The sequence below is a fragment of the Thamnophis elegans genome, chromosome 11 (genome assembly GCF_009769535.1).
Source record: "Thamnophis elegans isolate rThaEle1 chromosome 11, rThaEle1.pri, whole genome shotgun sequence".
NCBI lineage: Eukaryota > Metazoa > Chordata > Lepidosauria > Squamata > Colubridae > Thamnophis > Thamnophis elegans.
This window is the reverse complement of record NC_045551.1, coordinates 38,887,783-38,913,097: the sequence shown is the minus strand read 5'-3', so window position 1 is coordinate 38,913,097 and position 25,315 is coordinate 38,887,783. Positions and strand designations below refer to the sequence as shown.

Sequence of the window (25,315 nt, the reverse complement as noted above, 5' to 3'; positions counted from 1 at the left end):
GAGGAGAGAAGCAGCCTTTTTTTTTACATTCAGCAGAAAAAAGCTGGACTAATCTCCAACATAGGTAGTCCTCAACTTAACAACAATACGCTAAGTGACCATTCAAAGATACAATGGCACTGAAAAAAGTGATGTATGACCATTTTTCACCTATGACCATTGCAGCATCCCCATGGTCATGTGATTTACATTCGGATGCTTGACAACTGGCTCACATTTATGATGGTGACAGTGTCTTGGGTTCATGTGATCAACTTTTGTGATCTGACAAGCAAAGTCAGTGGGGAAACTAGGTTCATTTAACAACAGTATTACTAATTTAACAACTGCAGTGATTCACTTAACAAATATGGCAAGAAAAGTCCTAGAATGGGGCAAAAAGCACTTAACAAATTTCACACAGCAACATAAATTTTGGACTCATGATTATAAGTTGAGGACTACCTGCAATTAATGAATAATTCTTTTGAGGGGTGGAATTTGGAAGGGGGAGAGAAATGCATTGAGTTCATCTAGAATTGGAAAGTTAAAAGTGAAGGAGAAATGAATAGATATATATAAGATTTTAATATTCAAATAGGTGGAGATTTTCATGAATAAGGGAAGAATGCACTGTTTGATATAATAAAAATATTTTTCATTGTTTTCCACTGAAATTCAGCATTTCCTTGAAAAGTTACATTCCATAAATTGAATATGTGCATATCATATCAATAACATTTGAGCTATTTGTCTGTTAAAGTTTATATTGACAATGACATATGTACTTTTATAACTGAATTTTGAATAAATGTTACTAGGAAAAATACATGTTATAAGAATTTATTTTGCTTAAAAGTGTAAATATTAAGTAAAGGTTTTTTGCCCCATATGTTTTTTAATCAATGTTTACAAATGTTTTAGTGAAATGTTATTAAACAATGGGCTCACAAATGTTTAATCAAATGAGAGTTACTGCTAATGATGCAAAGTTAATGTCAGTATGTCATTTCCTAGTTATTAATAACTTGTAGATTACATAGAGATGTTTTTTCATATTATTTGATTAAGATTTTCATATTATTTATCTTTGAACGTAACAGATTATAATTCAGGTTATGCCTGAAATTACGATCTTTTTCATTCCCTATTCCTCAATGCCTAAATTGGAGGTGTTTTATATTTTGCTAAGTGAATTGGTTAATTTTTTTTAAGGGATTTGATCAGGTACATAATTTTTAAAAAGTTTTTGACCACAAGGTGGCAGTATTTGTGCATATACATTGGATGCTCAAAATTCAAACTTCCAAGTTAAATTGGAAAATAAAGTAAAAGTGCAACTTTCTTTAGTAGGATTGGAATGTTTTAACATTGAAGTCTTAGCAAAATAGAAAATGTGCTAAATTGTAAATATAGAGATTCTTACCCATTCTCATTTAATCTTAGTATTAAGTTGAAGCAAAGTTGGATATTTGTGTCGGTTATTTAGAGATTTTTTAAGTGTTAACTTTCTGATTTCAAAGAGAGAAGTAATAGTTTTATCAGTTTGATCTTAAGTATTTGAGGTGAACTCTTAATTTCATATTTCCTGGGCAGAAGCTTTCAAAAATGTAGTGGCTGATGATCCCTTTTCCTAGGTGTTCAGAATCTACTATGGATAGTTCTTTAACTCTCCGGAATAGTTGCAAAACTTTCAAAGGTTGCAAGGACAAGAAAAGTAAGAGGAAAACCTTGTTATGTATATAATTATCCATTCACATAACATTGGATTACATATCTTGTCCTAGGCTTTTACAGATTAAATAAATCCCTGCAAGCATCAAAAATATAAAACTGTTGAACATGGAAGGATATATGGAAGTATATATTGGAACAAGGTCTGAAACTGGATCAATATTAAAAGCATATCTTGAATCTGTATTGTACTTGTATTTTATTCAGTGTTAAGGTAGGAGGTTACATGCATTGTCAATTATTAATTCTTTTTTAATTTTTTATATGACATTTAGGTGTTGTTTCATTAGTAGCTGTTCATCCCTCAACACTTGGCAAACAACTTTTGCCGAAAACATTTGGCCCGTCGAATGTCAACATTGCACAACAAGTGGTAAGAGGCCTGTCAGAGAAATCTACTAATCAAATTGTAATGGTAATTTTTAATACATATACAAGAATATGCACACACCTGCTTATTGGAAAAGTGTTAGGCATGTGAGACATAAGGATATTTATTCCAAAATTGTAGAAAAAAGTATTTGCATTGTCAATGCAAAAAGAATGCCCTTCCAGTTCTGGTTTATTTTATTTATGCCTGAACATACAATTAAGTTGGTATAGTAAAATCTAATCTCCTATTTATACTAGGATATGTTGTACTCTAGATACGTGACTTATTACTTAAAGTAATATCTGAAATTGTATTTATTAACCACTGATGACTAGCAAAGTAGCTATAGTGTTAAAAAGACAGCACATAAAAACAAGCTCAAATATAATAAAAGGAATAAAATCATCCTATACATTTGCTGATTTAAAAGACAATCAAAAATGACAAAACAAAAGAGATAAAATGATGACCCAGATTGTTGGGAGCAATATGCTGACTCTGTAAACCGCTTAGAGAGGGCTGTCAAAGTACTATGAAGCGGTATATAAGTCTAAGTGCTATTGCTATAAAGTAACAGCAGGGTACAGATCTGAAAGTAGGAAATAAACCACCTTTCTCACATACTTCGTATACTTAAAGTAACATTTTGTATTACAGAGGAGACCGAGTGGAAATTTTTGTTGTTAATGTAATGAGTTACAATATTGATATTTTAAGATTGTGTTCCTGTAGGTAGACATATTTAATTTGGCCAATTTTTAAGTTGCAATTGTTTTTTTAAGGGAGCTAACAACATCACAATAATGAATAATTATTTCTTTCTAATAGTTTTCTGTTAATTGTAGGTTATTGGTACACCACAAAGACCATCAGCCCCAAATACTATTTTAGTAGGAAGTCCACATACTCCCAATACACACTTTGTATCACAGAATCAGACTGCAGATTCTTCACCTTGGTCTGCTGGGTAAGTAACATTCAGTTAAATTAGAACTAGAATTACAGTTTTGTAGGAATACAAAAATAGATGCTTCAAAAATAGGCAGTTTAACTCTGATATCAAACTTTTAATCAATCTGGCATTTGCTAAATAATAAGTTCTCAAGTAGCAGTTATTCTTTTCCCTAGTACAGGGGTCTGTAACCCGTGGCTCTGGAGCCACATGTGGCTGTTTCATCTCTTGCTGCGGCTCCCTGTTGCTCAAAATGTGTCACAACTGCCAATGTACAATATTCACCGGCACGTGATTTATTGAGGTTTTCAACCCATCTTTTTTTCGGAATTTAAAATGTTTTTGTTGCATGCAGAAATAAAAAAAATGTTTTTTCTGTAGCAGTTCATTGATTTCATAAATGCAACACCCTATAGTTTTTTTATACATAGCATAAAGGTAAAAAAAAAAAACATATGCAGTGCTATCTTCATTTTAGATGTCAAAAGGGTTTTGTGGCTCCCAGTGTTTTCTGTGGGAGAGGGGACCAAATGGCTCTTTGAGTGTTTAAGTTTGCCTAGACCTGCCCTGGTATATTGTGGTACAGGATGTTGATAAATACTTATTTAGTTCAGAATATAGCTTTTTCTATAAAAGCATATGTTATGTTTTGTGTTTTATATTTATTTTCTTTGATTCTTTTATATCTGTACTTGTGTTTGGTTGTGATTGTGTAAATAAACTGGTCACATACACTGAAACTAAATGAAGCGAGTGATTCAGGACCTGTTTAAAAAAATAAAATATGTAGCTCTTATGTATGAAGCTGTAAAAGAATTAGGGAGCTGTTTATCAGTAACTAATCGTATTTTTGTAGTAAACGAAACAAAAAGGGAGAGAAGAATGGCAAGGGTTTGCGACACTTCTCTATGAAGGTCTGTGAGAAGGTACAGAGGAAAGGAACTACCTCATACAATGAGGTAGCAGATGAGCTAGTTGCAGAATTCAGCACTGCAGATGCTCACATCTCACCAAATGAATCGGTAAGTATATTTGTATTCTAAATTAGTTTTTTTTATGAATTAACTTCCCATTAAAACTCCCTCTTTACTTAATAAAGATACTCATTTATTGCTCTCTTTGGTAATCATCAGTTGGACTAACTGATGATAGCAATGTTTGTTTGTCTAATCTGCTAGATTATATTGCTAAGTAGTATAACTGCAAGTATTTTGATACTTTTAATTTATGATGTTTACAGCAGGCTTATGATCAGAAAAATATAAGGCGACGGGTCTATGATGCCTTAAATGTTCTTATGGCCATGAACATTATTTCTAAGGAAAAGAAAGAAATCAAATGGATTGGCCTACCTACTAATTCAGCTCAGGAATGCCAGAATTTAGAGGTAAAATTTGCTGAAAATATGCCATTTGTAATATTTTTAAATCTAATGACTGCTTAGATTCTCGCACTTCCATTTAAGTTATGGATTTCCCTTTAATTTCATATGGTTGATTTCTTGTTTGAAGTAGTATTTTGTGATTGTATTGCTTTCATAATTGTATCCTGGCAAACTAAAGAAAAACAATTCAGTTTGCTTAAAAACCTAAAAATATGGAGGAAATTGTTAAAAGTACTCTTAATGTATTGGTTGATTGATTGAGTGATTGAGAGTTTATTTATATGCCGCCCTTTTCCCTGGGGGGACTCAGGGCGGCTTACAACTCGAAGGGGGGGGGGAAACAAACATTTAACACGTAAAACAGTACATAATTAAAAGCACAACATTCATACCATTCGGGTGGGTTACAGTCTTTAGCCCCAGGCCTGACGGGATAGCCAGATTTTAAGGGCTGTGCGGAAAGTCTGGAGGGTGGTGAGGGTACGAATCTCCACGGGGAGATCGTTCCATAGGGTCGGAGCTGCCACCGAGAAGGCTCTCCTCCGCGTAGTTGCCAGTCGGCATTGACCGGCAGATGGAACTCGGAGGAGGCCTAATCTATGGGATCTAATTGGTCGCGTGGAGGTGATTGGCAGTAGGCGGTCTCTCAAGTACCCAGATCCACTACCATGAAGGGCTTTATGGGTGACAAGTAGCACCTTGAAGCGTATCCGGAGATCTTCAGGTAGCCAGTGCAGCTCGCGGAGGATAGGTGTTATGTGGGTGAAGCGGGTGCACCCACAATCGCTCGCGCGGCCGCATTCTGGACTAGCTGAAGTCGCCAAATACTCTTCAAGGGCAGCCCCATGTAGAGCACATTGCAGTATTCCAGTCTAGAGGTCACAAGGGCACGAGTGACTGTTGTGAGAGCCTCCCGGTTCAGGTAGGGGCACAACTGGTGCACCAGGCAAACCTGGGCAAATGCCCCCCTGGTCACAGCCGACAAATGGTGTTCAAAAGTCAGCTGTGGGTCCAGGAGGACTCCCAAGTTGCGGACCCTGTCTGAGTGGTGTAGTGTTTGATCCCCCAGCCTGAGAGATGGAACACTTGCCAAATTAGTGGGAGGGAAACAACAGCCACTCGGTCTTATCTGGGTTGAGCACAAGTTTGTTAGCCCTCATCCAGTCCCTAACAGCTTCAAGGCCCTGGTTCATCACGTCCACCGCTTCATTGAGTTGGCACGGGGCAGACAGATACAACTGAGTATCGTCCACATACTGGTGGTATTTTATCCCGTGCCGCCGAATGATCTCGCCCAGCGGTTTCATGTAGATGTTGAAAAGTAGGGGGGACAAGACCGAACCCTGCGGCACCCCATATGTTAGGGGCCTAGGGGTCGATCTCTGCCCTCCAACTAACACCGACTGCGACCTGTCCGAGAGGTAAGAGGAGAACCACCGCAAAACAGTGCCTCCCACCCCCACCTCCCGCAGTCGTCGCAGAAGGATACCATGGTCAATGGTATCGAAAGCCGCTGAGAGGTCAAGGAGAACCAGGATGGAGGCGTGGCCTCCGTCCCTGGCTCTCCAGAGGTCATCGGTCAATGCGACCAAAGCGGTTTCTGTGCTGTAGCCAGGCCTGAAGCCGGACTGGAATGGGTCAAGATAACTAGCTTCCTCCAAGGACTGCTGGAGCTGCAAGGCCACCATCTTCTCAACAACCTTCCCCACAAAGGGGAGGTTGGAGACTGGACGATAATTGTTAAGAACGGCTGGATCCAAAGATGGTTTCTTCAGGAGGGGGTCTCACCACCGCCGCTTTAAGTGCGGGGGAAAGACCCCCTCCCGAAGGGAGGCAGTAACAACCGCCTGGATCCAGCCCCGTGTCACCTCCCTGCTGTTAGCAACCAGCCAGGAGGGGCACAGGTCCAGTACATATGTGGAGGCACTCACAGCTCTCATGGCCTTGTCCACATCCTCAGGGGAAATTAACATTGGAAATTAACATAGGACAAGAACAAGAACTGTTGTATAGGTTTGTGTTTTTCCCCCTCAGGATGCTTTTGAAAAGCAAGGTAAAATACAGTAGAAATAGTTGATATATTAATTAATACTATTTTAAGATATATTAAGTTAATACTATTTTGTTCTGTGAAAGGGCTGATTATATAATAGGTATTTTGTCTGATTCAATTATATATAATGTAATGAATTTTAAATACTGTTTGGATTTCATTGATAGTAATATAGTGCTGTATGTGCAAATGTTTCAGTATTTGGGATACAATTAATCCTTGCTTAACAACCATTCAGTGACCATTCCAAAAGCATTAAGTAGTAATTATGGCCCTTGCCTAAAGTTACTGCCATTGCAGCATCGCATAATAACATGATCAAAATTCAGGTGCCTACCCACATTTATGATGACAATATGCACTTCAACTCCCACCACCCATCGGTCTTCCTGCCTTTTTGCTCTGCCCTGAACCCTGCTAACCACGCCTGCAGTAGTTGACCCTCCAACTGTTGATGAAGTATGCCTGACCCAGGCAGTTTTGCAAGGTCCTCACAAGGCTGTGCAGACACCTCCCAGTAGGAGGAAGAAGAAGAAGAAGATCAACTGGGCAGGAATTAGGCCATTGAGTGTAGAAATGGATAGGTAGGCAGGTGGTGGGAGTTTTATTTTATTTATTTAATTATTTATTTATTTTGTCATGTGTGACTTAAATAACAGATACAAGTATAGACATGATTATGAATACATGAAATGAATATAAATACAAGGGAATATTAGGACAGACGGTAGGCACGCTCGTGTGCTTATGCACGCTCCTTAAAGACCTCTTAGGAATGGGGTGAGGTAGACAGTAAACAGTCTAAATTTTGGAGATTTGGGGAAGAAATCACGTATCAGGTAATGCATTCCAGGCATTGACCACTTTGTTACTGAAATCATATTTTCTGCAATCAAGTTTGGAGCAGTTTACCATAAGTTTGTATCTATTGTGAGCTGGTGTGTGTTGTTGTGGTTGAAGCTAAAGTATTCATTGGGAGATAGGACATTGTAGCAGATAATTTTAGGTACTATGCTTAGGTCGGATCGAAGAGGACCACATTCTAACTTGTCTAAGCCCAAAATTTCAAGTCTGGTGGCATAAGGTATTCTGTTGCGAGCAGAGGAGTGGAGGACTCTTCTCGTGAAATATCTCTGGACTCGTTCAATTGTATTTATGTATTCAAGAATTGGTCTAGCAAAAGTTTTGCAGCAGGGCAGAAGAAGGGTGATTGCATGTTTCTGGCCTAACAGCTAGAACTTCTGTCTCTAAGAAGTGCAGTTACATGATGTTTCATCTAATAATTACATTGCTTAGCAATAAAAATTCTGGTCCCAATTAGGTTCATTAAGTGAAGACTATCTGTCTTTGCATTATTTTGGGAAATAACTGTTCCATGCCAAGAAAATTGCTGACTCTTAGTCTGAATGGGTAACATTTTATGAAACTGTTTCAGCATAATTAAAATATTGGATATTTTATTTCTGCACAGCTACTGTATTTTTCAGAGTATAAGACACACCTTTTTTCCTCTAAAAAGAGGCTGAAAATCTGGGTGCGTCTTATACACTGAATAGAGCATTTTTTGCCTCCTGAAGCCCCGCCCTTCACCAAAATGGCCGTACATAGCCTTATGGAGGCTGTTAAAGAACTCCTGGGGGCTGGAAGGGCAGAAATGAGCAAAAAAGGGACCCCCTCCGGCCCCCAGCAGTACTCTATAAGTCTCCATAAGGCTATGCATGCAGGTTTTTTTGACAAAAAAGTGGGCCCTTTTTTGCTTGTTTTTGCCCCCTCCCCCCGCTATTCATGCCTACCTACCTACTGTATTTCCCTCTCCCCCCCCCCTCTCTCTCCTTTATTTATCTACCTACCTAACTACTCACTCTCTCCCTACCTACCTACTTTTTTTAAAAAATTGCCTCTTCAAAACCTGTGTGCATCTTATACTTCAAAAAATACGGGTCGTTTGAAACTGCTGTTGGAAAAAAAAGTGCTTTTGGATTTGTTTGATATTCAGATTCTATTATTTTAGAACAATTATAAATTTTGTTACACATACAAAACTAGTTTCATGCTGCTTTAGTTGCTCATTGGTGAGTAAAACCTTTAAAGTAGCTCCTAGTATACTACTGAGTATACATCTTTGATTAATTCAATATGTTATTACAGTATTTTTCTTTCTGTTAAGGTGGAGAGACAGAGAAGACTTGAAAGAATAAAGCAAAAACAGTCACAACTACAAGAATTAATTCTTCAGGTATCGTAGAGCAGTAGCATACTTTTTCTTCCTGCTAGTCTGATGTTAGGTACAACCTTGAAAATTTGAATTCAGGGTTTCTATTCTTTAATTCTGTTTTAATTTAATGTCAATCTGTCATGATTTCAAAAATTATCAAGTTTACATGGGTACCTCATATTTTTTTAAAAAGGAATCTGATGAATGAGTGGTATACAAGGGACTATAATAAAAATAAAAATGCCCTTGAGTTGAGTTCATCTCTCTGGTAACTTAAATTTGAGCGATTTTCTTGGCATTATTGCAGAAATGGGTTGCCATTGCTATCTTTCAGGATTCCTTTTTTAAAACTCCCCTGTCTAATCAACAAGCTTGAAAAGTTCAGGTGGTTCCCCCATCTAATACTGTCCAGAACCAGACTTCCCTAACTTCTGAGATCATCAAGGTCAATTAGGTCTTGTCACCTGCTAAGGGTATTGAGATGAATAATGCAAATTGTTTCCCAAATCTTAAAAAAGCAAACTTTGTGTGCTTAAACCCTTAACAGCAAATTGCCTTCAAAAATCTTGTTCAGCGAAATCGTCATACACAGCAGCAAGCAAATAGACCACCAACTTCTAATTCTGTCATTCACTTGCCATTTATCATAGTGAACACCAGCAAGAAAACTGTAATCGATTGCAGTATTTCTAATGACAAGTAAGTGACTAAAACCCAGAAAAATGATTTCTTTTGGTTTTATAGATATAGTATGATGTCTTATTGAATGGAGCGATTGAATGTTATAAATGCTGATATTATTTAAATATCATTGATATGATATTTATACATACATACATACATACATACATACATACATACATATATATATATATATATATATATATATATATATATATGTGGTGGTGGTGGTGTCTGTGGACACAAAGAATCATTAGTAAAGACTTTGTTCCCATTAGATTTCAGGTGTTTAAAATTAGCCATGTTGATAGATAGTCTGTGTTTACATGGAGAATGGTTGAACTTAACATTGAAAATAAAATACTCGAATACTAAGTCTCTTCATTGGGGCAGATCACGTCTGCCTTTTAACTACTAGAATCATTTCCTGCCTGAGGAACAACTTTCATTCTAAGTCTTTATGGTTGACATGGGGTTTGTTTCTGTAATGTACCTCATTATATTTACAATAATCAGAATCATAATTCAACAAGAAAAATCAGATTATTGAAAAATCTCTGGAAACTGATATTCACAAGCTTTTCATTCTTCAATGACTTCATTCCAGAAATAAAGCTAGAAGACCCTTCACTTTCATTTTATAAGAGTACAGACTAGTAGGCTGTAATTGGATGAACTAGAAATCAAGACAGAATTGTGTGAAAGTTGTCAAACACAAGATCAGTAAGAGCATTTAGATAGGTAGGAAAACCCAAATGCACAGGTATGGAATAGGTGGTATTTGGCTCAACAGTAATAACTGAGAGGGACCTACCTATCCTAGTGGACCATAGCAGTGTGTGCTATGGTTGCCAAAAAGAGCACTATCCTAGGCTGCATCAACAGTGAGCATCAAGATCACAAGTGATAGTATCAATCTAGTGAGGCCACATTTGGAATATTGTGCTCGGTTCTGGTCTCCATGATACAAAAAAGATGATAAGGCTCTAGAAAGAGTGTAGAGAAGAGCAACAAAGAAGAAATTGTGAATGAACAACTAAGTGAACTAAGTATTTTTAGCCTAACGAAGAGAAGACTTGGGGAGACATGATAGCAGTCTTCCAATACTTTGAAGTGCAGGGCATGATTTATTCTCCATAGTTTCACTTAGTGACCACAGTTGAGGCTAGCATCTCTGTTGCTAAGCAAAACATGTGACCATGACTAATTGAGTCACTTCTCATTTACTTGTTAAGAAGTCACTGCAAGTTATTAAGACATAACATGGCCGTGACTTGGGATTTCATTGCCAATTTCTCCATTGACTCTGCTTGTGATTGGGCTAGATATAATGTGATGGCGGGATCATGCAACAGCGATAAACACCTGGTTGCAAAGCATCCAAATGCTGATCTCAGGGACACTGCAGTGGTTGTAAAAGCAAGGACGGGTTGTAAAGTTACTTTTTCAGAACATTGTAACTTTGAACAGTACCCTAAATAGGGCAGTTGTTAAGGACTTCCTTTTATGAAGCTTTGGGTTTTTGGCTAAGCCTTTTCCCTGAGACATGCCTCACATGAAAAAAAGAGCCACTCAAAGTCACTTTGAACCTGATTTGATAATGATAATCCCACCCAATTCTCAGTTTCCCTTTTGTCAGTTTTAACAACAAATCTTTGGTGGTTCTCTGATGTTTTCAACCTATATTCTAACCCATAGTATAACTACACCTCTGAAACCTGATCTGCTTCAGCCAAAGGCATGTAATAAAAACATGCCCTCACTGCCTCCGTTCCCTAGCAAACTAGTTAGGGTGACATGTTTGATATGCTTCAGGTGTGCTTCATACTCCTCCCATATTCCAACTGCTGCAATGTTTGTAGCTTTGCATATTTGTAGCTTACAGAGTTTCTTGTAAAGCTGCATTGCTGATTGTGGGCACTGTTTGATCTGTTGACCTTGTAAACAAACTGCTTCTGATCCTGGAGTACTGGCACCAGTACAACCACCAATATCAGCACCATAAAAGAAAAAGAAGCATAAACTGACTTTTTTCATGATTAAACTCTTTAGGCTTTATTGGGATTAAACTTGTTAAGCTTTGTTTTACTGATAGTAGCACCATTAATACTGATGTCATCATCACCATTTCCATTCTTCCTTTGTCTTGACTTCTACCATTTGCTGTATTATTTTTGTTAAAAGACTATTATTTGAGAATGATCAGATTATAGACTCAGTCTCTGGGAAAGAAATTCAGAACCAGTTGCCATGCAATTGTCATTCTCAATTTTGAACCAGTCTACATATTTTCCTGCAACTCATAGCAGATCTTGTCTAATGCCCATTCTGTCTCTAAATTTTCAGGTACAACTCTTATCCAATACTGTGCTTTGTTTTTTCCATTGCCATAATGAGCTTTACTCTCTGAATATATAGGATCTAGAAAAAAATAGACCGTCTGGGTTCAGTCATGACCCTTGTCTTCAAAAATCACCTTGTGCCTCAACATCATCTTGAGGCTGGTTAGCCAGTTCCCAACCCATGGGACTGCTGTTAACTTAGCAACAAGGTTTGGTGATTATAATTGCCCCTAGAAGGCAAAACGTACTTTGAGCAAATGTCAATCCATAGCAAATCTTCTGGCTTCAATACATTGAAAGATATTATCTAATGATGCTGATCTTGCAGTTGGATAATCACTCCAAGCTAAATAAAGACAATCCATCTTCAGTTTTTATCCCATCTAAATAATTTTCAGATGCTTTCCAGTGCCAGATTGGGAGGAAGCTTGATGAATATATCAGAGAGTGTTTTCTTCCTGCTAGTGCGTTGTCTCAGACTAGATTACCAAATTTACCTAATGAAATAACATTTTGTTTGGGTGAACATGAAGTTCATAGCATTACCAAAATCTTCAGTATTTACACTTTGGATTATTAAGTAGCAGGTTAATACAGTGTAAGATTCAGGAGAGTTGTAGAAATTATTGCCCTTCAGCAGTATATTTGACTACATTCTACAGACCTTTGGTAATGCCTAAGACCCAAGTTAAAAAAATTTCAGGGCAATAGATGATTTATTAAAAAAGCAGATAATGCATTGGATCATGTACTAAAGAAAACATACATATATACCATATATGTTGGTGTGGTATTCTATAATCTTTCTAGACTTCTGTAATTTGTTTCCCATGGTTTTTCAAGTCAGCAGGGAAATGTACATGCCATGTATTCCATCTTGAACCTCACTGCAGACCATTTCCAGTTGTAACAGTTTCAGGAAACAGCCTAGAAACTGAGCAGTTCAGTTTCAGATAGAAACTGAGACCAAAAAGAAAGAATGACAGAACAGGGAATGTTCAACTTGAAAAGACTGAGGGGCAACAAAGTAATCTTCATATACACAAAAGAAGGTCACACAGAAGATTTAACACTTGTTCACCATTATTAAGCAGTTCAAAAAGAAAATGATGCATCCAAGTCACAGGAAGATAGATTCTAATTGAATTTTAGGAATAATTTTAGGAATTTTTGTAGCGAGCAGGTTGGAAAACATGCAGATAGTAATCACATGATCATGGGTTGCTGTGACAGTCATAAATGTGTGGATTGGTTGCAAAGCAATCATAAATTTGATTGCTAAATGAAGTAGTTAGTAAGCCAGCCTATAAAATTCCTCATATGAGCTAAGTCAGACTTATTCTAAATAATTCATGGGGTAATAAAAAAGGTGAGAACCTGTATCCAATTCTTCTAAATAATTGAATGCTTATTTCTTGATGATATAGTTTTATAAAGTTTCCTAAATTAGATTTTTCCTTTTCTTTTAAAGAATGTTGATTGGCCTTAATAGTTAACTTATGTTTATTTGTATATTTCTGTGAACACCAGTGGTACTCACAATTCATGACATTTTTATTATTTTCCTATATCATGGATATTCTTTCTCAATCTTACTACAGGTGCTCTATTCAATGTGACACAGATATACTTGTCAATGTCATTATTAAGTTGGCCTTTTACAGTGTTCAGGACTCAAGGTGTTGAACCTCTTTTACTTCAGCGGGGGATGACCACTGAGATAGACAATTTATTGTCTTTGCTTGCTCACCATAATCTAAAGATTGGTGCATCCAGTAAAGTATTGCACCAGTGTTGCAAACTGGTTACAAGCCAGTGTAATCACCATATAAAACAAAGCATCATCATTGGACATGACTAGCAGCTTAGTTTAACAGCCAGAATTAGACCCTCGGTCTCTTTCTTCAACTTTCATATATATTATTCATTTTCTCAGTAGAAAACTACATTGTTGTGTAAACAGTTGCTTTTGAAGCACTGTGTTATAGATATAATTCAAATGAAACTAAACAAAACATTAAAAAGTTATAATATTTATGTAGTTATTGACCAAGTACATCTAAATTATATTTATAAATATCTTTACAATCCCTAAGGCATGTCACATTTTTAAGCACCCCTGATGTTTGGAAATTGAAAGTTGAAAAAATTGACACATCCTAATTATCAGTATAGGTTTATATTGCACTATAAGGTGCTAAAAGGCCATTAAAAATAAATGTTTTCTAAAATAAAAGCATTTAAGCAGCGTAACACTATCTAAGCATACTACATTTTCAAATTTTACATTTTAATGGAAGAGAGCACTTTAGAAGAAAAAGACCTATATATAACATATTGAGCAACTTCTATTTGTTTCTTTTAGGTTTGAATATCTATTTAATTTTGATAATGCATTTGAAATACATGATGATATTGAAGTATTGAAGCGAATGGGAATGGCATTTGGACTAGAATCTGGAAGTTGCTCAGCAGAAGATCTAAAAAACGCAAGGAGCTTGGTTCCTAAAGCTCTTGAACCATATGTGACAGGTAAAGTTAAATGAAATTAACATTTTTAACATTTTGAAATAAAACTTGAGAACAAAATAAGTTGCTATTGGAACTTAACACAATTGTGATAAACAGTGCAATATAATGTAAACATCAGCTTTACTGTTAGCAAAATCCCTTCAGTTGTACCTACACCATGTTAATAGTTGAGATGGTGTAACTTTTGAGAGCCACAGGACACATAATACAAATTTTATCTTCTGCTTTGCTAGCCATAATAATTCTGTAACATAATGGTAATGTTTAGTTCAGAAAATATTGCAATGTACTTAATAATCAATACATTTGATTTGCATTAGTATAACACCTTTTCATCTGGTGCTCACTGTACTTAAATAGTGTAAATTATTTTTTATTAATCCATTTCTTTTATCAACAAGAATAAAATACAAAACAGATAAACAGAAAAATGAACATCCAACACTAACAAAGGGGGGGGGGGATTCTTGTGTAGAGAAAAAAACAACAAATGTCCAATATATCTAACATTGAACATAAAAATTCCATCCTAGCTGGATGCTGAGAAGTAAATAAAAAAACCATATAGTTTATCTTTCCTTTACATAAATAGTTATAAGGTTTCCCATCCTTATTTAACAAAAATACTATATTAAATAAAATCTCAAAAAGATTGCCTGTTTGGTTCTATCAAGCTAGAACCCAGATTTTAATAATACAGCAGTTGATGGGACATTGTTTGAAATGCTATATATGTAAATTATATTCAGTGGAGGTTTTATTGAATTGCAGATACATATTCTATAGAGTGACTGCTATCTAATTCCTGATGTTATTTTGTCTTACAGAAATGGCTCAGGGATCAATCAGCAATGTGTATGTCTCATCCTCATCAGGTTCAGCTTCAAATGGGACAAGATTTTCCAACAGGTTAGATAAGATTGAGTTGTATATTTAAAAACTAGTTCATAGACCCAGTATCACCTAAATAGCAAAACTATATTATTTCATTTTTAATTTTTAATCATTAAACTGATTTTTTATTTAATTAAAAAGTGATCTCAGTAGATATCTAGGAAAACTTTTGATATACTTGCTTGTCAAAAGGCATCTTAAGAAATTTTCCTTTTTGGTTGCCAAAATTGACCATTTTGCCACTGAATTTCTACAATACTATTTGGAAGCTCCAAAGGAGCTGGGAACCAGATGAGGGCCAGACTGCCTACTCCTGTCTTAAAGCTTCAGACAGGAAAAATATTAAAGAACTTCAAACATGTATATAAAATGAAGCTAGGCTAATCTTATCAGGGTCCATTGAATGGATCATCCGTAAATAAGTGAAAATAGTTGTTGAGTGGCTGTGTATAGAGTTAATACAAGTTTTTTCTCTTACTATGGGGGCTAACATGTTCTTGTCGATTCCCTGTGTATTTCTTAAAAAATGGGTTTGAACTTGCTCAGGTGAAGTAGGTTTGATTTCTATAAAACCTAATTCACTTGAGCAAGTTCACACTCACAGTTCCATGCCAAAGGTCAGCATTGGGACTATTTTGACACTAAACACTTTCAGTATAGGTGTCAAGGTACCTAAGTAATTGTAATTAGAACATAGAACTTAGAATAAGAGTTGGAAGGGATCTTGGAGGTCTTCTAGTGCAACTCCCTGCATGAGCAGGAGAATCCATACCATTGCAGACATGTGGCTGTCTAGTCTCTTCTGGAAAACCTATGATGGAACACCCACAGCTTCTGAAGGAAAGGCATTCCACTGGTTGATTGTTCTCACCATTAGGAAATTTATCCTTAGTTGTTCTCCTTGATTGGTTTCCATTCATTGATTCTTGTCTTGCCTTTTTCTGCTTTGGTAAATCATTGTAACAATCCTTCAAGTACTGGAACTCTGCTATCATATCTCCCATAGCCCTTCTTTTCACTAGACTAATCATACCCAATTCCTGCAATTGCTCTTCGTGTGTCTCATTCCCCAGCCTCCTAATCATCTGTGTGCTCTTCTCTGCACTCTTTCCAGAATCTCAACCTCTTTTTTATATTGTGGTAACCAATACTGGATGCAGTATTCCAAGTATGGTTGTATGAAGACTTTGTAAAGTGGTACTAATACTTCACATGATCTTGATTCCTCTATTAATGCAGCCCAGGATTGCATTGGCTTTTTTGGCTACTGCCGCACACTGTTGGCTCATATTTGTAAGTTTGTAAGTTTAATTTTATTTATAGGCTGCCCATTCCCGAAGGACTCCGGGCCGCTATTTAAGTGATTGTCCACTAGGACTCCAAGATCCCTCTCACAGTTGCCTACATTGAGCCAGGTTTGACCTAATCTGTACCTGTACAATTGCCTAAGTGTAAAATCTTACTTTTACCTATTTTGAATTCCATTAATTTATAATTCATTTAATAATAATTTATTAAGTTATAATTGATTTATATACAATATTTTTTGTATTTGACCTTAGGAGTCTGCCTTTAACTACTCCTGGCTAAACATATTAATTGGAATGGAGGGTAGAGTTGAAAGGTTAATGCAATTTGCTCATTTTGCAGTGATTACTCAAATGGAGGAGATGGAATGTTGGCTACAAGTTCCAATGGATCTCAATACAGCGGCTCCAGAGTAGAGACACCAGTGTCTTATGTTGGGGATGACGATGACGACGACGATGATGAATTTAATGAAAATGATGATGATGACTGATACTTTTTGCCTGTAGACTTTTTTATTTTTAAAATTCAGCAAGCGGCAGGAATAAATTCTAGGAAGAGATTGTCAAAAATTGTCCCATCAAGGAGATACTGGTAAGAGTCTGAATTTAGAAAATTGCACCTCCAATAAAGTAAAGATTGTTTGTTTTTTATGTAGATTTTTTTACATGTGATGAGGATGTGTGTGTTAATACCAGTGTGTTAATGCAGAACTTTTATTTACTTTTGCTTAGGATTTTTAACTTGAAGGAAAATGCATTTTGCCCCTAAATGTTGTCACAAAGTTTGAAATGTAGCCACATTTAATGGAAAATAAAATCTGTCCACCTGTCAAAATGCATACATGAATGGCATTTTATTTAGATTGCATTTAGGTGACATCGTACTGATGCATAGTAATCAAATGTTATACTATATTTCGCTGATCATGCCATCCCCAAAGAATCAAACAAAAAAGGATCTTTTACAATGTTAGTTTGCAGAAATTGTATGAATTAATTTCCCTTAAAATTATTTTGATCATTGTAAGCCCATCAAATTCTATATATTATGTTTGCTGAAGTTAGAAATATGAGTTATAATTTGGGGGCAAATGTTTACTGCCAGGCTGGTATAGCTGTGTAAATGTCTTGAAAGTTTAGAATGAGTTTTGCTTATGATAAAAATTTGTCTGATTTCTTACAGGCAGATTTTTGAAAACAATTTGTTACATAGTTGTTTACATACTTAGAAGTCTATGGTATAAAAGACATGTACTGAAACAAATGGTTTATATTTGTTTCATAAACATCTTCCAGTAATCTATTATAAAGTTGAAATTAAATATAGAGAATGTTTTATGTTTAACTCAAAACTTGTCAATCACTTTTAATACTTCATTTTTTATAAAAAAAAATCAGGACAGGTGGTAGTCTTTTTAAATTTATTCACACAGAATTAACTGCACAAATACTGTCAGCTGCCTGTTCTAAGACAGTAGTCTTTTTACTGAAACACAAATAAACTTTCTGTAATATTTTATGGCATATAAGCAGTTTGTTTTACTTGTTTAATTGTGGCACTATTAGTTTTTATTAATAAAACACGCGTGGGCATTTTTAACAAATACTTTGTTTCTCTAATCAAGATTATTTTCACCTTCTGCTTTGTTGTGTTTGACTTATCATCTGGTTCTTCAGTATGGAAGAGTTTCAGAGCTCTTTTAAAGGGTAAGTAGGGAGTTATTTATACCTATAATCTAGATGATGAGAGGCAACAGCATGCACTGATGATTGCTAAATTCTTGGGAGACTGCATTCATCCTACAAATATGTAAGTTTATTACATTAGGATTCTCATAGGAATATCTGTAATTATGTGACCAGTCATAAAAATACACTTTTATACAAATAAAACTGATAGGTTGTTCCAAAATGCCTCTTTCAGTTTCCCAGTTGTCCGTCTTAATTTACCTCTTGACCTTTTTTCACTCTTATCTCACAAGAAGAGGCACAAATACTCTGTTTCAAGAGTTCCCCTTTGTATATATTTTATTTTTTGAGAATAAATATTCAGCTTGAGGCTGGTGCTTTGTGGCATTCTAGTTTGCCATTATATTTTTAAATTAAAAAACCTCATTCTTTACTTGGAACTAAAAAAATAAAATCAGACAATACTGAAGCCTGCTAGCTACCAAGAAGGTGTCTGTGGGCGCATTGATAGAGTCAATGTTGGGGGTTAAGAATCAAATAAGAAAAATAATGTGGGACTTTATATATTCTATCAGTATAAAATACTTCATTTTATGTATGAAATGTTAGCTATTTTAAGTACTATATGTCACATCAAATAAGCCTTCACATTATTATTTTGGGATTTGTTCAAGAAGTAAATATTTACCCAATCTAATGATTTGAAATCCTTATGTACAGGAGGAATCGAGTCTCTAATGATACACAGAACTACATCACAAACCTTTCCCCCCATTGTACCATTTTCCTTTATCTTACTACCATGAGCCTTAGAAGATTCTCAAGCCCTATCTTAAGGTATGCACTGGTTCCCCTATATGCATGAACATGCTTTCCATTTACATATGAAATTTTACTTGGTATTATCCCCATGGTGTAAAAGCAAGAGGCAGATGCATCAACAAAATTTTGATGGACATCTTCATTACAGAATATCCCAGATGATTGCAATGTCCTGGGCTTTCCCTTATGGCACCAGTTCTGGTGTTACCCCATTCCTTCTCCTCATCCTTAATTAATTTCAATAACATCTTTTTAATATCCTGTAAACGCTGCTTCCACTTACTTACCTATCACTGTCATGCAGGTGGTAAATTTGTTGAAGATTAATTATGAAGATCTGTCTCAATACATGTACTTTATATACAGATAAGTGTGTGTTTTAGTTATTAAAATGTCTTCATATTAAGATAATCTAGATGCTTTAAAGTAACTTGTCCAACACAATTGCATCAAGTTCCCTTTAAAATATGCTAAGTCGTTCAATTTAAAATTAAGTTTCCACTGAGACTTCTGTAAAGCAAATCAGTAATTTCTAAAATAACACTAATAATAAAATTAAAGAACAGTAAAAAATAATACCTAAGGTCTATGTTTTTCTTTATTTTGTTTGGATTACTAAGTTATTGATGGCACTATGACACTGAAGCATTGTAGATTTTCTTCCAAGGTATTCTAATACTGTCAAGTGAATTAGTTAGCTTTGTTTTCCAATCAATAAGATCATCCTTCCAAGGTTCAGTTTACTGCCCAAATTTACCAATGTTGTTTTGGAGTTTCTAGAGTCACAAAGAAAGAGGCTCAGGAGCTATATTTGATTCACCAGCTTTTGTTTATATGTTTCTTTCATAGAGTAGTTCTTACTTTCCTCTTGAAATATGTTGAGATGCAAATCAGTGTTTTTCTTCCTGCCCAATTTATTATACGAATTATTCCAGAAATAATTTATTTTTAATATTTTTCAATGTATAAAATAGTTTTGTATTATATAACTTTACACACATTCAGTAGAATCATATCCCATTGCCAAATATGTAGTACACCAAGTATATATTTGATATTCTCAGATGTTGAAAAATCCAATTAACATTTCTAATAAAGCATACTAGATAATAAAAAGAAACTTTATACAATTGATTGTTAAAGTTGTGACTAATTTTGCTATAAACTGTACACTTAAATTGAAATCATACAAATAATCATACAAAGCTACATAACATATATATTCTCAATGCAGTTTTTATAAACCTTGATTAATTTTGTATTCGAAGTTTGAACTCTACTTTTCCTTCATATGGATCATGTGGGTTATCTGAAGTAATTCCAGTGCCAACAACTCTGCATTTTACGTGTAGTATTTTATTGTAAGTAAAGTTGAGAAGTTTCACTGCTACCAGTGGATTAGTGTAGCTAGGCTGAGATGGAAATACATATGACAAATGTTAATAAAGTGAGAATATATACAACAAACCTATCAAAACAAAACAAGTTGAAGGAGAAAAAAACCATACCTGTGCCTTGAGTCCATAGTAAGGGAAGTAGTGAAGGCTAAAAGTTCCGTTTGCGGGATAATATTCTACCTCAAATGAGCTGTCATCCTTCAGTTGATCATAAATAAGGTAAGTATTAGTGCTAGTATCAGATAACTGACACTCAATGTATATTATCACATAGTATGTAAATATACCACATAGCAGTATAGTAATATTTTCCCTTAAATGTGTGAGTTTAATTGGTCTTATTTGTAAATTTAATTATTTTAAAGTGAACATATTTTAGTGTATCAGAGAAATGTCATCTGCATAATACATGTCATCGTACAATTTCTGCAAACATCAGGGGGGCAAGATTCGTCTCACTTACCAATTTAAGTATGATTGTTAATTGAATTTGCCTTATTTTAGTAATTTTGTGGAGGTGCATAAAAGTTTTAAAATAAATAGTGAAACATTCTTGAGGGAAAAGCAGATGGGTGATAACTATGGAGCAAAGGCAGAAGATAAAAATGTGAGCTGCCTAAAAGATTTGAACATTGTAATACATACTTACAGTAGTTGTGCAGTTCACTTTTGGAGCAGTCCCATTGCCAGGAAGAAAATTGATAATCTGCAATATAATTTTCTTATTAAGAGTTTTGTAAGTTAATGTTAATAATCCAAATGTAGGGAGTAGGTGGCTGTAGAAATTAAATGTTTATGTCCACCAAACAAGATTTTTATAAGCCAGCCTTTGTGACTGTTGCAACTGATTTCAGTACTGTACTTTTCTATGTATTTGACTTCAAAGTTTATTTTCCTGTCTTGGGTGTCAGGATAATTAATTATTAAAATTGAGCATATTCAACCTCCCCTCATTTGCAGGTTCATGTTCTAGCAGCATTTTTGTAACCCTTTGCAGAACACAGTGTAGAAAATAATGAAATATCTGTCAGCAAAATTGTCTTTCCTATTGCTGTTAAACTATACTTTTCACAACTAGTATTATACTTACTCTGTTCATCTTTATTATTAAGCATGGCCTGCCTTCAGGAAAACCAAATTTAGGATCCGTCAAACCAGAGCAGTTTTCAAGCATATCTTTTGTAAATTTGCAAGAATATTTTTCATTATTTGGAGCATCAAATGTCTTTTGGTGGTAATAACTTTCCTGACTACAGTTTTTGTTGCCTTCTTGCATAGTTTCATTGTATGCTAAAGTGAGAAAATGGAAGAAAAATAAACATTTTCTATTGCAGGTAGAAAGAAATAACAAATAGTTTATTTATAATAAATTCAAAAATGCTTGCTCTTGCCTTTTAATGTTTTCTAAGCTTCTGTAGCTTTTAATACATTTCAGTTATTTTATGCAACAGTGGCCTAATTACATCTTGCTAGATGGGAAAGGTAAGTCAGATTGGAAACAGCTGCCAAGTATTTCTTTGGTCCCAATTAAATTGGAATGGCCAGACTCAAGTGTAATGCTGAGCAAGCTATAATAATCTGGTTTGTATGGTACTAAATCATAATCAGTTGCTTCTCTTACCACTCTTAGCCAAAAAGAAATGTGTCTTAAATAAGCTCAAAGGTACTGTATATTGGAGAAGTGAACTCTGTCTTAAGATATTTATCCACCTAGCAGTAAATTTGATGCGGTAAGGCACTTTTGTGAAGGAAAACTTTGAAAATGCTGGTTAAAGATAATGCCCAAAGACACTTATTCCAATGCAGCTTTCTAAACTCTGCTCTCCGGATGTCTGGGATTACAGCTTGATATTCCTTACCTAGCATAGTAATCATAATTATAATATTTCCAGATTATAGAACATGATATTAATGCTGCTATTTGTTTATTATTGTTGAATTGTACATTTTTATTCTACTGGTAGCTTTGTATTTTGTGAACTATTGTGGAATTTTCAGAATATTTATAAGTCCAAACAAATACAAAACATGTGTATAAGACAAGTAAAAGGAAGAGAAGTGGGCATTTTTCAATGTACTCAGAACCAATTGTAAAAAAATTAGTGTTTTTTCCTCCACCATGCACTTCGATAAAGAAATCTGCGTAGGCAGAAGTCAATATTTAAAATTGTATGAGCATTCATGCTCGTATGACGCATGATGTCCTCCTGAAATGACCCAATGTGCATAGAATGTACACTGAAGTTATAACTCAAAGTTGACATTTTACTTACAGATAATATATGATGATCAACTATAGTAAAATGCAAGCTGAAAATTGATTGTCTGGTTTATGAAAGAATAAACTTTTATCTTCAGTAATAATTTCAGTTGCAATTGTTTACCCTTTTTTGTAGTCTAATTGTTTTCTCTACCAAAGTGCCACTATGTCAAAACATTCTGTTCCCTTTTTTTAGTAGGAATCTTTGGTAAAACTCTTAACATCAAATACTTTGTTAATTGGAATTCAACTTAACCTGTATTTCATTTTCTAGTTTCTGTTTTCCTTTTCTCTGTAACCTTCAATTTTTCAATAGAACTTCTACACTTTCCTAAATTATTTGACTACCACTGTGCCATCTTTACCTGAAAGAAATTTCTGAAGTATCACAACATAACGATTCCAGGAGGACTTCTCAGAAATGTTATAATAAATTTCCATTCCTTTTTCTCCATATACATCTGGTCGTAATGTCACTCCTTTAATGATAAATCAAAAATAGAACAAAAATACAAAAAAATAATTTACTTATCAAGTCTTTTTTGCCAAATCTAATAAAGTAAAATTTAAATGCAAAATATATTTTAGCAGTGTAGTCTTTAGATGTTGAGAACTCTATATTCTAAAATTACATGCATTTAACCGTGAACCTGCTACTTTTTTTCCCCTTTGAGCAAAGTAGTTTTAAGGAATATAAGGCTTTAATTAATAAAATTAGCCATTGTTTATGTAATTATACTTTATCCACCACTACATCTGACAGCGTTAACTTTCATTTATATAAAATAAAATAGTTGCAACTTTTTAATGCCAAACAACTCATACATTGGTCAAAGTGGTAGAAATGCAGCTTTTTGCTTGTTGTTTTCCCCCCTGCTTTTAAGCTGTTGGTTTTATTATTCTATCTATAGCGTGGTTTCTTTATTCCTGTTATAGCCATTCTAGAATGAAGCGTAGACTAAATACTTTTTATATACAAAAATTATATAAGATATTTGATGAAACTTTTTCTCTTATGTGCATTTCTTCTCAGAAGCAAGATTATTTGAGAACAAGCTGGATCTATAGTGCATAGATCCATCAGATTTTAACCATCAGTTAAGTTTCTAAAATAATTTTGGATTATAACAAAATGAGAAGAAATGTAAAAAAAATACCTGGTGATTTTAATCGATCTTGATAGTCTGGTGTATAAGGATTAATTGTCTTCATTAAAGAATACATAGAAAGTGTGAATAGTCCAGTCAATACCACATAGAATGCAACATAATAAAGACTAATCCATACTGTAAGAAATAAATAAAAATAGATTTTAAAAATAAAAACATGTCCATTAAACTGGCTGAATAATTTAATTCAAACAAATTACTACAGAGGTTGAAATTGTACTGTTCAAAATGCTCTCCACTGGAATTCCTGCAGCTAAATGAGAGGGAAGGATGCAAAGTAACATTAGGGTTACTTTGCTTTCTGGTCTTGGGATGACCAAACTGGGTGATCAGAACTATGCTGTATAATTAAAAGTATGGGGTTCAGTTGCTTGCAACACTTTAAATTTTGAAAATCTCCAAATTTCAAGCTATAGTTTGATCAAGCTTATTTGTTGATCCTTATTCTGGAAATTAATACATTTTAAAATGTAACAGTTGTTGAATTCTAGGTGGGGGACTCTACAAGTAACAGGTGCATAACAGTTTATACATATTGGTATCAAATAGTGCTCAATAACCTGGTGAGGCTTCTCAAATCAATTAAATGTCTCCGGAATAATATATTGATAAATAAAGTGTAAAAAAGAAATTGGACTAATTGGAAGTCAAAATGACAGCTCTAAGCAACTAGAAGCAAGCACAAAAATATTTCAATACTATGCAAACTATATTTGAGATTAGATCAGCCATTCTAACTTTGACACATTCTTAGCTTTTCCCTACATATGCACGCACGGGCGTGCACTCATTTCTTTCCTAGTACATATTTCCAAATCAACCAAAGAAAAAAAATGTGATGTGTTTCTTTGTACTCAGCCCTTTTAAAGTAATATTTCATTCTGTTCAGGTTTTACAAAGCCAGTTGTCTCATCTCCAAGGAAGCAGCTGTGTAGTTTCTGTGGGTATTTGGGACCATAAAATATATTAAGAGTTTTGAGATGAGCATAAACCAGCCTGGGGATTTCTGAGATAAAGACTGGGCGAGCTGGAAACCCAGTAGGACAGGGCTGAGGATGCAGCTGGGTCCTCACCTTGGGCCTTGCAATGTAATTTTAAAGCATTTATAATTAAATTTAAAAGCCAGTCTGATTGAGGAGACATCTGGAATCATCCCAATTCTATTGCTCTATAAACAATTTATATGAATTGGAATGCTAGCATGAACTCAGAATTATTCTTTAATAATTACCATTAATAAGTGATACTAATAAGTAATATTTGGATAATTGACTTCAATGTTCTGTAAAGCAGCTTCCAGTAGTAATTTTTAGTCTTAGAGCAAGTTCCAAAAGTTCTAAAATCAGATTTTTAAAAAGTTTGTTGCCACATACCCCAGTTAATCAAAGTTCTTCCCATTAACTGTCCTGTGTCTGGATTCCATAAAAAACGTTGGAAATTTTCCATTCTTTGGCTGCAGGTCTTCTTTTCATTTAAAGTTGCCATTTTCTACCTTGAAATTTAGGAGCTGAAAAAAACAAACTCTTCCA

General features: G+C 34.8%; 2 protein-coding genes across 6 annotated transcripts in view; one reads left to right on the top strand and one right to left on the bottom strand.

The window, feature by feature from the left end:
* Positions 1 to 17,880, top strand: part of TFDP1 (transcription factor Dp-1) — a 27,904-nt gene extending 10,024 nt beyond the window's left edge. For all 5 annotated transcript variants that reach the window (XM_032226486.1, XM_032226485.1, XM_032226487.1 and 2 more), the window contains exons 4-12: positions 1,989 to 2,086; positions 2,932 to 3,053; positions 3,895 to 4,060; positions 4,279 to 4,425; positions 8,643 to 8,711; positions 9,238 to 9,389; positions 14,079 to 14,245; positions 15,073 to 15,154; positions 16,790 to 17,880. In XM_032226486.1, the coding sequence (XP_032082377.1) occupies positions 1,989 to 2,086; positions 2,932 to 3,053; positions 3,895 to 4,060; positions 4,279 to 4,425; positions 8,643 to 8,711; positions 9,238 to 9,389; positions 14,079 to 14,245; positions 15,073 to 15,154; positions 16,790 to 16,940 (1,154 nt within the window). In that variant the 3' untranslated portion in view covers positions 16,941 to 17,880. The remainder of the gene's footprint in view (positions 1 to 1,988; positions 2,087 to 2,931; positions 3,054 to 3,894; positions 4,061 to 4,278; positions 4,426 to 8,642; positions 8,712 to 9,237; positions 9,390 to 14,078; positions 14,246 to 15,072; positions 15,155 to 16,789) is intronic.
* Positions 17,119 to 25,315, bottom strand: ATP4B (ATPase H+/K+ transporting subunit beta). The gene is made up of 7 exons (XM_032226491.1): positions 25,160 to 25,315; positions 23,775 to 23,903; positions 22,983 to 23,096; positions 21,448 to 21,647; positions 21,007 to 21,063; positions 20,469 to 20,555; positions 17,119 to 20,372 (listed from the first exon to the last, which is right to left on the bottom strand). Exons 1-7 carry the CDS (start codon positions 25,269 to 25,271, stop codon positions 20,211 to 20,213), a joined length of 861 nt encoding a protein of 286 aa, XP_032082382.1. The 5' UTR covers positions 25,272 to 25,315; the 3' UTR covers positions 17,119 to 20,210.